Source organism: Falco cherrug, chromosome 1 (genome assembly GCF_023634085.1).
Source record: "Falco cherrug isolate bFalChe1 chromosome 1, bFalChe1.pri, whole genome shotgun sequence".
In the NCBI taxonomy this organism is placed as follows: Eukaryota; Metazoa; Chordata; class Aves; order Falconiformes; family Falconidae; genus Falco; species Falco cherrug.
Genome location: NC_073697.1, coordinates 39869057 through 39883591, shown reverse-complemented (window position 1 = coordinate 39883591; position 14535 = coordinate 39869057). Strand labels below are relative to the sequence as shown.

Here is a 14535-nt window from a genome sequence, read left to right as displayed (position 1 = left end):
AAAACTGAGCGTGCTGGTGGACACAGGCTCGTGTCATGCAGGCACGTTCAGTGACTGACCTTGATGGACTGGAAGGGTACAGACTGACATCAGGAAGATCCTGTACTACCCTGATGCTTTCACAGCCATAGGATTTCTTTGTGGAAACTTGTAAGCAGTTCATGTTGAATACGAAGCAAAGATAACTTACACCTTTTTCTAAATGAGGAAGACTTCATTTTCAAGCTGAATAGCTTTTTAACCCTTGCCACGTCAAAACTGCATTAACAATTACTAACCAAAGCTTTGTGAGGGTAACCAGATGTTTTTATCTGTGTCCTAACACCTGGCTTGTTTTCCCCCCGTAACTTTATACTCTCTCCCATCTGCCTGCAATTATTCCCTTTTCTTCCCTTCTTACACAGTTTTGTCTTCTGAGCATCATCTGATTGTCTGAGGCATGTTGTTTCCAAGTGGGCTTTAATCTGAAATGTAAAGCATGTACCAAAGCACACGCCCAGGCAGAGGAGTTAATAATATAATGCTTGGCATTTCTCTCGCTCCTTCTGTCCAAGGCTCTTAAGGCACTTCATAGACAGCAATTAATGTACAGATTTACAGTCCTCGGCAAGAAATGGGAGATCTCTAATATCTCTCCATATTGTTGTTTAACAAGGAGATTAAAACAATCTGTTGAAGGGCTCGGAGATACTTATTTGAGCCAGTTTTTCTCACTTACATTAACTGGCTTCAGGACCCAGCTTCCCCTCTCCATCCTAATGGTCCAGGGGAAGACAGACAACATAGAAAATAAATATTAAAAGGGAAGGTACTGTAAGTGTGATTTGGGTGGAGTTTAAACATATATTCAGGACTTCTGAGAACTTCTGCTCAGCTGCCATCTAATCCCAATTCTTCTTCCTGAATAGTTTAGGAGTGGGTTTTGTCATGTAAATTTTGGCAGATCTGTAGCGTAACACTCTGTGCCTCTCTGAGACCTTCTCCCAGTTTGGAAGGATCGAGTGCTCTCAAGCCTGACAAGTTTCAGCATTTCCTTCCAAAATCCACAGTTACCCTCTGCCTACATCTGCCAAAGCCCCGTGCGTGATCGCAGCGCTTGGGGCATCCCAGGTGGGTGCTGACAAAGGTGGTTCAAAGAGGTAAAAGTGTTCAAAGACAGTAGTGGTTCTACACCTTGCTAGTGTGCCCATGATCTTCTCTAGGTCTCATCTCAGGGTAATTCATATGTATATGTATCGTGCTACTTTGTTTGCTGCTTCCTGGTGAATCTTGCCAGGGAGAAAGCGCCAGTGGAAAGACAACCGTAGTTCCAGTCAGGCGTTTTTCTAAGAGAGGAGAGACCTGTGTGTTGCAACATTTTGCAATAAACCACCAGTGATTAAAACCCAGAAACAAGTCTTGGAGCAGGCAAATTAAGGTGCTGCATTCCCCCAGCATGTAATTGAAATTGAAACTCGTGGAGGAAGGGTTGGAGCTCCTGCACAGCCCATTTCATCTTACATCTTTCAGGCAGCTGTTTTGCCTCCCTTCCTCCAGGCAGCACTAACATGATTGCATAGGAGTATGCAGAGATGTTTGAGCACTTGTGGTCAAATAAAGTGAAATCAGGGAAGCTATTAGGTGTCTCTGTTTATTCCGCTGGATTTGTGGCCAAGCATGGGCTGCAGCCCATGGTTTGTAGCAAAAGAGTGAAAATAGAGTGTATACGAATAGCTGATAGCAAAGTTGAAAGTGTGTGTTGATACATTCATTCACATATGCAACACAAGGAAGGCCAGCCAAGCCATTCCTGAGCCCACGCATTGATTGCTCAGTGCAGGTACCTCCTCAGATTTGTTTTAAATGTCTTGGGTTTGTTTGTTTTTCTTTTTCAGGCACTGATAGAAACAGCCCTGACTAGAGTCGTCCTGCCAATGCCTATACTGGTTCTACCTCCAATTATTATGTCCATACTGGAAAAGTAAGTATTGGGTAATATGAAGGGAGGGCTTTTCAAGAGGAAGGGAGAAAAGATCCTCAGTAGGTGTTATTCATTGATATTTCTTAGCATTGGTCCATCAAAGACATTTTTGCTTATTAAAATTTTTGTGTTCCATCATTTTTGACCATTGTTGTAGCCTGTTGAAGTGTTATATTGATGTGGTTATTTTAAGTCATTTTTCTGAGACCCCAGCAGCTTAAAGAACCCTATTCTGTAGGGTCACTGTGAGCCAAAACTCTGAATTCAGTGGAAAAGTGTCCATAAGTTTTCAGTCCTCCACTTAACAAATACTCAAGCTGCCACGTGGGGTCAGACTAAAAGTCTTGGTTCATGCTCAGCCAGCTACAGGGAGGGTAGGGACTTGCTGATCATGCACCTCGGCCACTGTTGGATTTGCTTATGCCCTGTTTGAACTCACTTGTACTCTCTTTCAATAACATCCTGTGGCTTGGACTTCCCCAGAAGAATATATGCTTCACACGTTCTGCAGAAATTTGCTTTCCATCACTGTTTAAGTCAGAATCTCTCCTGGTAGAGGTCTCCAGAGCTTCAGTGCTAGGAGAGTGGGTGGGAAAAGGCAGGGTTATTTCATGTCCACTTACCTCCTATCAGAGTTCTTAATAGCAAAAAAACCCCAAAATGCCCCGTCCCTTGGCCGTTCTCCCACCTCCCTTTCCAACACCTCTGCTTTTTCTGCCCAGAGATGCTGTGAGCTAGTTTGGACCTGTTGGGTGTCAGTGGCTCCTTAGGGCTCCCATCAGCAGCTCATTCGGTGCGAATGATCCGTGGGGTGGGGATCAACCTTGCCAACCTCTGGAGACTGATTAGTGCATTGAAAGATGGGGATGCTAAAAGGGCTTGCTACCTTTGTCCAGACAGCCAGGCTGGAAGCACTCTTTAAACAAATCTGTTGATAATGGCTGCTCTAAAGCACTCAATTGACAAAGTAAATAGCAATTAGTACGATTAGGGATTGACCCATAACTTTGGTTGGCTTGTTTACCCTTATAGAAACACCTCTGGGCAATTTTCTTTCCTTAAGGGAAGGGTCAGGGCTCTTTCTGTAAATTTGGGGACTGGTTTTTAAGATCTAAATTTAAAAATGTAGATACAGTCTGGTACCCCTGCAGCACCTAGAGGCTATCACCAAGATCTTTTCTTCCGACGGGCTGAGTGTGGGAAGAAACAGGGCAACAGATTCTGTTTTGGGAACTATAAAGTAAGGTCTGTCAGCCCTTTTTGGCCAATATAGACTGTTTTCCTCTCTTTTTCAAAGGTACTGTGGTGGTTCCCTGTGGCAGGTCACAGTCTTAGTAATATTTTCTGCAAAGCTACTCTTTGGAGATGGCTGCTGGAGACACACAAGGACAAGGGGTAGATTCCAGTCCCCCTAATTTTGTGCAGAGCATTTGATTTTCACTTCATGCTCCTCCCTGACAAAAGCTCTCCAGCCTCTTTCCTGCTCTAAGACCCTGTGTCACCTGCACAGTCCCCCAGCCCATGATCTCCCTGCAGGGTCTGCATGGGGAGGTGCTCAGGAGTGACCATGCCTTACTCTTGAGTACCTTACTCTGGAGTACCTTACTTTGGCTTGCTCAAAGTCACATGTAAGAACAGGGAGTGTCACTTATCTTTGTACCCCAGCATCTTGGCAGCTTCCCTGCTTCAAATTCAGACGCGTGATTCTAGCCTTTATAATCCCATCAAAGCTGCTTTGCTGTTGTCAGTCTAAAGGACTTCTGTTTTCATCTGTCCACATGCCAGACACTTCAGAAATGCCACCAATTTGTGATGTTCTTACTACAGAGCTCTTTCTTTTTGCCTTTTTGCTGCGCTGAGGCTTTGCACTGAAGTGGCTGCGTGTGTTACTGCTGGCTTCACACAGGCCCTGGTTCCAGTCTAGCCATGCATTAGTGATTAGCTCATCCAAGAAGGATCACCCCAGAGGACAAACTATTTTATTGCTGTAATTCAGAGGATCTTTGCTATTCTGGTTATTAACATGAAAAGACAAAAATCTTTATGTGCAAAAATACTTGTATTGCACTATATATGGGTTGATAAGAAAGACGAAGAGGGGCTTTTTAATGGGGCCTGTAGTGATAGGATGAGGGGTAACAGTTTTAAACTGAAAGAGGGTAGATTTATGTTAGATATTAAGAAGAAATTCTTCCCTGTGAGGGTGGCGAGGCGCTGGCACAGGCTGCCCAGAGCAGCTGTGGATGCCCCATCCCTGGCAGTGTCCAAGGCCAGGCTGGATGGGGCTTGGAGCAACCTGGTCTGGTGGCAGGGGATTGGGACTGGATGGGCTTTAAGGTCCCTTCCAACCCAAACCGTGCTGTGATTCTATGAAAAATTCAAAGTTTTCTAAAAACTGACCTCTAAATTATTGTCTGCAACAGCAAATGCTGAGGACCATCATGGGTCTTGCTAAACATCCACTAGCTTAAGCAAAATGAACAGTAAAATTTGCTTTGTACTTGGAGATACCATAATTTCTTGTATTGATATGAGTTTTACTAAATGCATCTGTGCTCTCTGCAAGACTTACTGAAACTAATTCTATCTGTCAAACAAATGTGGACATACAGGAGATTGTCTTGTAAAAGTCGTCATTTTAACTAACAGGAGGGCTTAATTTGGGGTTGTGAGATAATACTTTCTTCCTACCACCCCCAAATGAAACTCTGTAGATATAAAAATATGTGGGCACTGCTTTTGCCTGCCTAAATTCTCCTTAGAGCTTTGTGCCTACTGTTTCATTTTCCATCAAATGTCTTTGGATTCCTGGAAGCCTGTGAGTGAGAAACAGCAGGGATAGGGAGTGGGGTGCGGGTTTGGCCACGCAGCTAGAGGTGGTGGTGTCGCTGTAGGACATGGAAGTGTCCACCTGACATGGTGAGCATCCCTTTCCATAGCCAAGGGATTTGCAGTCCACGTGTTGACTCACAGGACACAGTCAGAGGTGAAACCTCATTTTGGAAAAAAACTTGGAGCATTTGGTAAAGAGTTTAACTTTTTAAATTTAGTAGAATTTTAATTAGACTAGGGCATTTTTAATGGGAGTCATATCAAGGCGTGCATTATCAATTTATTTATGGAAATCCTTACAGTGTCTATAAATGAGAAAGATGAGAGTGATGGCTTATTATTTGGAGGCTGGAGATCTGGAATCAAAAGTCACAATCTGGATCCTCTACTAAGTCATTTGCATTTGGGGTTGTGGCGAGGGAGGAGAGCGATTCTCCTGCCTTGTGTTTAAGTCCGGGTGGAAACAGGTGACAGTGCTGCAGTTGGGTGGGAGCTGTATCACCCAGGAGCAAGCTATGTGCTCGCAGCAGCGGTTTTCAGATTCATGGAAAAGTCTCCCCCTCTTTTTTGTCTCTGTATTCAAAAAGTTTATTTTAAGTGGCCAGTTCCTGGTCGTCGTCTTTCCACTTGGATCCAGGTCTTTCCTCTCTCTCAGCCATCTCTCCATCTGCATGTTTTAACTCCCCCAGCTGCCTCTCTCGTCTCTTGTGCCATTTTTTTCAGCTCTCTTGGCTTCTCTCATCTCTTTGCCTGCTGTGTATTTTAACTCCCAGGGCCGCCTTCTCTGCTCTCCAAGTAATTCAATGTTACCTCCCACTGCTGAGCTCCGCAGCGCGCCATTCTTTCCCCATGTTTCATGCATTTCCTGCTGCTTGGACGCTCTGTTTAAGCAGCTAACATATAGAATCAATGTTTATTTTGAGACTACATATGCCATGCGGGGAACACGGTGTTAGTTATTTTGTGCAGATGTATTCTCATTTAAGTTTTATAAATAATATCTGTATTGGCAACTTTAATACGGAAAAATATTGGTTTTGCATTGTCTATGAGACGAAGATTCATCTTTGGGATGTAGCTGACTGTGGAGCAGGCAATGGAAACTCTGTTAGTACCTCCATGTCACAGAGATGTGGGGACAACTGCAACCACTGCATGAAGCTGGACTTCTCCTCCCCCAGGCATTTCCCGTTATTCAGATGCTTCTGTGAATCCTTTTGTCTAGTAGTTATGATGAAATTTGGGAAATGGTGCAGGTTACTCCCAACCATCATCCAAGACTTCTCCAGTGGTCTTTGTCCAGCTTCTGACTCCTTGCAGAGTTGAAGCCCATCATGCAGCTGGTCTATGTGTAACTGTCCAGGTCTGTGTGTAAGCGCAAACTCAGGTTCCCCTGTAGGCTGAGCCCTGTGGTGGGAGAGCCCAAATCCAGTCGTACTTGGTTCATGTGGTCTGGAGAAGTGGTGGACAAGGTCAGTCCACCAGCAGTGTCTGCTGTGGACGCTTTGAACTGACAGCTGGCAGTGGAGATTAAAGAACGTAAGCTCTTCTTATCTCCTTATCCTCCGGCTTCTCTGCCTCACAGTGCAAGGAACCTCAGAGGGTCTGAAGTGCAGCAGAAGTCTGAGGTTGGGCTTCAAGAGCTCATGTATGTCAGGCTAGACAAGAGGAAGCCCTAGAGCTGACCATGCAGCGTTTGTGGAGGAGAAAGCTGGAACTGTCAGCAATAGGCAAGAGCTGAGAGAGGAGTGGGCAGCCGAATAGTTGTGGCTGTAAGAGGAGCGTTTCTACTCTTTCTTCATCTCCACATCATCCTGATCTTATGGCAGAGCTGCCACAGCATGTCGGCAACCTTGCATAGCAGTTGTCAGCGCTGTTTTCCTGTAAGGCTCATAAAATTAGGATACTCCCAGGCTGGATCAACATTACAGAGCTGCTCTGGCTTAGCTAAGTCAGTCTAACAGTGAAAAATGCATTCTTTTGACGAATAGCCAGTGCTCAGCCCATGGTTTTGTGGTGCTGGATGGACATTTTCATCAGCTTAAACCATGTTTTTCACTGTAGAAATGCGTGTGAGGTAGAAGGCCCTCTTGGACCTCATGCTCAGGGCCTTTTGCTGGAGATAATTGCCTTCTGACAGTGTGTGCAGAATGTTTCCTACAGGAACTCTTCCTCCTCTGAAGTGCAAAGTCTCTCCGTCCAGCTAAACCCTTGCTGAAGTTTGTTTAAACTAAACAGCTGCCAGCAGTGACACCTTAAACTGCTGTGGCTGTTTCCAGAGTAAACATTGAAACTGCTCCTTTAATTATGTCAATCAAGCACAAAAAATCCCCCAGCCTCATTTGCTTTGCATCTGGTGTGTCCTCTGAAGGGGGCACTGGGGCTACAGCCAAGAGGAGGAGATGCTCCTTGGTGAGGACAGCGGTGGCCTGGCTGGAGAGGACAGCAGACAGAGTTACTGGTCACTAGAAGAGCTCAGGATTCCCCAAATGACCCCGAAGGAGTGAGAAACACCCTCTGCAGAACAGCAGAGAGACCTGACGGGTTCTCTGAAGCAGAGACTTGGTATGGTGCTGGCTGTGGGAGGTTCTCAGCAGAACCGGGATCTGGGGTAGGACAACCACCTCAAAGTTTGTTTGCACATCGGGGGCTGCTCTGTGGAGCCTGGGAGGCCTCGGGATACCCCCAGCTTCAGCCTCCAGCGCTTTTCTTACCCTGCCATCATCCTCGGCGTCTTGCGATGTATATATTAGCTTTGAACCTGTTTATACCAAACACTACAGAAACCCCACAGAATCTGTCAGCTGGGAGACTTTGGTTAACTCCTGTCATATTTAGTTTAGCATCTGACACCTCCTTCTAGACAAATACAGCTCTGGTTCACTGAACCTGATAACTCCTTTTTAGTACAGCAACTGACTTCCATATGGAATAAATTACAGTACCTCTTGAAAAACGCCAGCGGCAGCTGCCAAATTATGCAAAATTTAAACCACTAATGAACAATGTGATGAAAGTTGAATGAAGGTGTATTTACAAGATCTACAACACACTGTCTCTGTGGAGCAGATGTACTGTCTGTACAAGTATGCGTGTGTGTATATACCTACGTACGTGCACGCTCATGCATATTGAAAAGTTATCCTAAGGTCTAGCTGTTTTCGGTATATCCGTTAACAGTAACCGCTACCTAGGATCAGGAAGCCAGAAGCTCCCCAGTGTGTTGCTGCCTTTTGAATACCTGGTAGGCAAATTTTATGAAGGCAAATTGCAGCAAGAGTAGGCATTAGGGGTTTTTGAAAGGAGGTAAAGAAAAAAAATCTTTGGGAAAAAAAAAAAAAAAGGAAAAAGAGAGAGGAGGAGGGAAGTACTGAAAAAATGCACGTTCTTTGGCATCCAAAGGTCGATGTATAAACATGGATCACTTACTTATATTAGTGAGGCAGACCATTGGTGCCAAAACTTGGGCTTCTAAAATTGGGAACAATAAAATATACATATTATTGTCTTCCTATTTCTAAAAAATTTTATTAAAAAAAGTGGATTTCCAATGAGAACTTCTCTTGGCGCAAACTTTTCAGTCCTGTGTTGTCTAATCTGAGCACCAAGGTGTAGTTCACCAGAGCCTGGCCAGTACATGGTGACAGTCTGTAAAACTACTGTTCTCATATGACCATAGACTTCTGCAGAATTACTGGTAGGGCAAGATGATATTTGCTCTTGTGAATGTAGCAGTCTGCTTCAGAAGATGCCAGTGACAAAGTTGGGCTGTCAGGGGGATCTAAATGTTCAGGCATCCCTGATCAAACCCCTTTGGCAGAGGACACAGGACAGTGTTGTAAACTAATTCACTCTTCAACAAATGGTTATTAATATTATTTATTTATCATCTGCTATAATACTCTGCAGTTAAACCCTTTGGAAACATCTAATCATTCACTTCCAATGGGGGGCTAATGGGTGAAAAGAAGGGTTTTGATTGCAGTTGACAGCTAACAAAATGCAGCATGCAATATTTAACTTAATATTCTTCTGAGATCTGTGTCGAGAGCAAAGATCCTAGGGATAGAAGAAAAGTGGACCACTTGACTAATTATGAGTCATTTATTCTGAACCACACAAATTTTAGAATCTGAATCCCAATTAAGACATTACACTACATGTGTTAATTAATCCACTCTACTTTTTAAATCAAGCCATAACTCTTCTTAATTAGGAGGTTAGCCATTGTAATTTGAACTGGCCTGAGTCTGAAGCACTCCTGGAAATCACACCTGGGGGCTGTACTGGGGATCATTTTAAATTGGTTGAGTTTTTACTTGGGTGATTATAAGGTCCCCAACAGGGCAGTAATTAAAGAGGGTGCAGCTTCCAAATTAAGATATCAGGGGTGGTGTAAGCAGTGATGTCTTGATTCTAAACTGTACTCCAGGAGTCTTGAAGGATGCTGGTCATATGGTTTGCTCAGCAAGGGTTCTCGTGGGTCATGCCAGCTTAAGCAGGAGAACAAATCCGCTCCAGGAGTTGCCCTTCTGCATCCCAGGGACTAGTTATCACAGCTTATTGATGGCAATTCTTGAACATTGTGTTTGTTAAAGAGCGTGGAGCAAGGTGACCTGCTTTCTTGACTCAGACAAAATCCTTGTGGATTGCTGCAGGAGTCTTTTAGGTTAGATCGTGCTCTATGCAAAACAAAGTAGCTAAATATTGGAGAACAGAAGCTTGGATTTCACAGCACAAATTGATAGGATCAGCTCCATCTCAATAGCTTATTAGTGAGGAGCTGAGGTACTGGAGGAGTTAAGTCTCTGAATCTTGTTTTCCTTCCCCACTTCACCCAAACCTTCTCAAGATGAAGACAGCTTTCAGCAAGCATTGCTAGCAAAGGGTGAAGAGTCTGAATGTTCAGACACACAGACAGCGTACAGCAGGGTAACAAGTTCCCACACATCAGCTGCTCCGTTATAATTCATCAGGTGCGTGTTTGTAGCCTGCAGCAAACATGGAGCCGATGGGGGGTTGAGGTAATCTGTTATCTTGCATTGGCTGCAGGCACGGGCTGCACTGGGAGACATGCCTGCAAAATCACATGTGCCTGTGCCAAAGCAGGCTAGCAGCATGCCCTGGTGTGGGAAGGTTGCTTGGCTTGGTTTTGGTGGGCACCTTGTGAGCGGTGCACACTGAATTAGGAATGCTTTTTTAAACCCCAGTGATGTTTAGCACTTAGTGTAATCTGATTGTACCTTCCTAGACCCAAAGAAAGCTCCCATGTTATCACCACAGTGGAAAGGCATTAACTAGCAGATCTTTGCCAGCATTTGATGGCCAGAGACTGTGAGGCATCAGCGTTCTCAAGATTGGGATGGACAGAGAAGAGATGTGTGTTGGGACTAAGGCAAATAGCTGATGACCCAGCAGCAAATCTGCTCTCTACATTGCTAATATACACTGAATATTCAAAAAAGCTCACTAGCAAGTTGCTGGTTTATATTCCCCATTGTTTCAGATTGGTAGAAAAGAGTTGAATGACAGGTGCCATTTTGGTGTAAATAGCTGCAGAACAAACCCCTTGAGATTTACATTTTTCCCCTTACCATTTGTAAAATTTCTGAGGTCCTGTATCCTGGAATATATTTAACAAAACCTTCTACTGACTAAATATTGTCCCTGTCAGTCGGTGTTAATTGTATCAGAAGGGTCATTTAACCGGTCAGTATCGGAACCTGACCTTGCAGGTATCTTAAAGTGTTTGCTGTTAACAAGTCTGAAACTCATAAATATCCCCTGGGGACAGCAAGTGTTAAAACATCCGTATCACCCACCTGTAGATGTTTGATTTTTAACAAATTAAGGTATCGTCAAGTTTACTACTTTATTACCCCTTTATTACCCCATTATCGCTGCTGCTGAGGCTGATAAAGTTCACAGTCTCTCTCAAGAACCTAATTTCCTTCTGCTCACTCCATGTCATCTCCAAAGCCTTTATGCAGGTGACACATGCGTGCAGCCAGATCACCTCATGCACTGTTTACTCTGCTGTAAGATGGTTTGAAATGGGGGAAGCCTGTGAAGTGATCCCATTTTAAATTAGAAGTAAGCACTTAGGTTGGCATGGGCTGTGTAATCCCAGCAGATGCAAAAGCACAGTGTGCAGGACTCGGGATCTTTTGTGGGTGAACTTGTTGATGATCTGCTAAGAAGGAACCTAGTCCAGTTAGGGAGAGGGAGATCAATGGGTCTGGGTGAACACCGGTGTCCATTCTGATGATGGCACGCCTGTCTATGAAATGCTCTAACAAAACCTTTTCTTTCCAGAACATCGCTCCTGAGGTCCCGGCCCCGGATGATTCTCCCAGTCCAAAGCCTTGTGTGCCTCGCTGCCTTTGGCCTGGCCCTCCCCTTGGCCATCAGTCTCTTCCCGCAGATGTCCGAGGTCAGTACACGTCTGGTCACTGCACTGGCGTATCTCAGAGGGGCGTACCAATACCACTGCTTGTTTTGCGTTCCTGGATGATAGTCTCATTCCTATGGAGCCCCTTCCATTTTTGGATGAAGTTTTTTGCTGCCTTGAACAAGGGCAGATTGACTGGGCAGGTGATGGTCGTGTTAGTCCCTCCTGTTGGTACATGCTAGCGCAGCTTAGTATCACACAGTTTTGCTGGGCTTTTAACCAGTGTGCAGGTCATTTGGTGACATGTACCTTCCAAGCAAACAGAGGAAGAACTGAACAGAGGAACTTTTGTTCCCCCCAGCAAATGCACCTTTTACAGGCAAGGGATGGTCACATGTCATCCTCCTCCCTTCCATCACTCCATTGTTCTCCTGTAGCAGTGGCCTGCTCCAGGCCTCTCCCATGTGAAGGATGTTCAGCAATCAAAACACCAGGAATCAGGTGGACAACCAGGTTGGAATAAGGCTTTTTTAAAAAAAAAAACAACTGTGAGGATAATGTTCTGCCTCCTTCATCGCCAGAGGAGCATCTCAGCTAGCACAGGGGGTATCCTGTCCCTCTTCAGTGATACCCAGGTCAGGTCTGGTCAGATCACAAGTCAAGAGATGTTGGTGTTTCTGACTGATGACTTCTGCTCTGAGACTCCAGCTGGGTTTGTCCTTTCTTGTCCGGGGACGTGAGCTTAGTGACAGCTGAGCTGCACCAGGGAGAGCATGGTTCAGGTCACCCTCTCCCATGACAGTGGTGTTTCCTTCATCTTAACATAGCAAAAACAAGTCTTTGTCCATTAAAAAAAGGGCCTGGGATATATGTTTGATGTGGATATACTTCCCAGGAGCTTCTTTGAAGGAGTTCTGCCTTTTCATCTTCTAGTCTGGCTTTGGGCAGACACAGCCTGGGGATGAACGGAGGAAAACTAGCCAAGGAAACAGGCAGAATGACTAATGAAATCACTCGCACCTATGTTAGTTGAACAAATAGCTAAGGTGTATTTATTTGTAAGTCATTAATTTGGACCATTCGGTGTTTGGAGCTTATAGATCTGCAGATTGTAAATTTGTACATTTTCAGGGAGGTTTGCTATTATGAAGTGATAAAACCTCTATTAAACAGATCAAAGGACTTTGCTGGAGTTCTTTTTGTGTCAACTGGAACAGTCAATCAGAAATTGGTATCATGGTCTCTACTGGTTAGTTAAATTTTTTCGGTCTGGATGGGTTTATCCACAACTTCTAGCCAGGGAATCTTGCTGTACACTTGTCTGCTAGACTGAAAAACATGTTACAAATTTCCTGTTGTCCTTCTATCTGTTTACAGGCTGAGACAAAACTGTCCCCTTAATCTTCTTTTTAAGAAACGGAATATATCTCAATCTTGGAGTCTTTTGCTAAAAGACGTGTTTTGTGAAGCTTTAATGATTCATATGGCTCTTCCTTAAACTTTTTCTAATTAGTCAACATCCTTTTTGGAGCACTTCCATAAGAACCAGACACAGTATTCCAGTAAGAAGTTGCACAAGTACAAGTTGCAGGAGCAGTGTGATTTGCCTGCTTCTACTTGAATTCATACATCCACAGAGCATGTTAGTCATTTTGGCATGAGCTCAACCTTCGCTCCCTGTCCATCAGTTTTTTGCTGTGATCCCAAGTTCTGCTCAGAGGTTTTGGTTATGAAAGGCTGAGGAGCATTTCCAGGTCTCGCATCTGTTCAAGGTAGATGCCCGGAGTATATCCAAAGTTCCTGTTGGTAGGAGACTTGGTCATGGAGCATTCCTTCTGCTCTGATTTCCAGGGAAAGGAGCTTCACCCACCAGAAGGTAGCCATGGCCTTTCCTGGGAGGTCTCCTCTCTAGATAATCAGGGAAGCAAGACCACAGGAGGTGCCAGCAACCTCATTCACCCCAAAGGTGACCTTGCCATTGTTCCCCCAAAACGGTGCCCCATGCCATCGGTACGCACACTCTTTGTGCCCAGAGGTAATACTGTGTGACCAAACCACGACAGACACACATTGACTTCTTTTCTGCAGATGGCTATGTGATCCAGAGGTCTCTGTATCAGTGGCTTGGACTCTTAATTACTTACCACTTTCCCAGACTTTGTGTCATCTCAAACCTTACGCAGTAGGCATCGTGTATCTTCTCCCTTCCTACTGATGCCACACACGTTTAATAGTATTGGCCAAACCAAACCATTCTTTCAGCATAGACAGGAAACTCACCCTAAAACTGTTTTGAAATTTAGTATTTCATACCTTTCCAGTTTTTTCTGTAGGCATCGCTTAGCATGGGCTTCTCTGAAATAGTGTCTAAGGTCAGTGGGAACTAAAGTTTTGGTACCAGAATCTGAGGCATTCAGGCATTCTGAGGCAAGCATCACTTAGGGCTCTACAAAAATAATTATTCATTGCCTTAGTATATCTAAAAATGAAGCTCACAATGTCTGTTTGCCCTTTATATTTTAGCTTTATGGGTGGCAGATAATTTATAATGTATAGTATCTGATATTACAGCATGAAAAATTGTGCTGATGCTAACAGCTGAATGAATTCTAGCTCACAAGGAAAATTAAGGTCTGGCTTCCTTCAAAGGATATTCAAATTGCAGGCATCGGGCAATACTGAAACCATACAGCATCACTTGAAAATGACCTTCTAAAAGCAGATTAAATGTTATCTGCAGTGTAAACATGAATCAGCGCTGATTAGTAGATCAAACAGAATGACGTGCTCTCTGCCCACACTTCATGTCAATGAAAAGAAACCATTACAGCTGGTGGTATAGCTCATTACCTACTGGGATCTCAGCTCTGCTCAACTGGAGTTAGCTCCGTGTGCACAGCTGGCTCTCACATCTGTTAATGCTAAGGGATCAGATTCTCCATAGCAGCCTGGGCTGATCAGTCTTCTAGTTATGCTTGTGTCCATTTTAAGTGTGTGTGAGTGTGTGTGTAAAGGGCTTTCCTCCCATTCTGCAGAATCTCACTGGTGGTGGCTGTGGGGATGTTCAAGTGAGCAGAGCAAGTGACTTATCTGAAGCAATCTTTCCAGAGCCATTTCTTCACAGCCTTGGGTGGCAAATCTGAGTTTCCTTGCAAAGAGCACTTTTCAGAACACGTGACTTTCTTGGTCACTCATCACTGGTCCACGAACTTGTCAGATAACTAAGTTAATAGACTTTTGAGTGTTTGAACACTGACCTCTCTCTGTATATGCATGTGTATTATGTATGCATGTGTGTATTTGCTTTTTCTCAGAACTGCAGTAGGTGAAGCAGCTATGAACATAACATCAG

The 14535-nt window shown here is 44.3% G+C and overlaps 1 protein-coding gene across 2 annotated transcripts in view; it reads left to right on the top strand.

The window, feature by feature from the left end:
* The window catches only part of SFXN5 (sideroflexin 5), a 107106-nt gene that overhangs the window by 70220 nt on the left and 22351 nt on the right, over nucleotides 1-14535 (top strand). The window contains exons 11-12 of one of the 2 annotated variants that reach the window (XM_055697932.1): nucleotides 1875-1960; nucleotides 11108-11225. In XM_055697932.1, coding sequence (XP_055553907.1) covers nucleotides 1875-1960; nucleotides 11108-11225 — 204 coding nt within the window. Of the gene's footprint in view, nucleotides 1-1874; nucleotides 1965-11107; nucleotides 11226-14535 lie in introns of those variants that run through there. The other variant, XM_055697940.1, reaches the window with a different exon arrangement.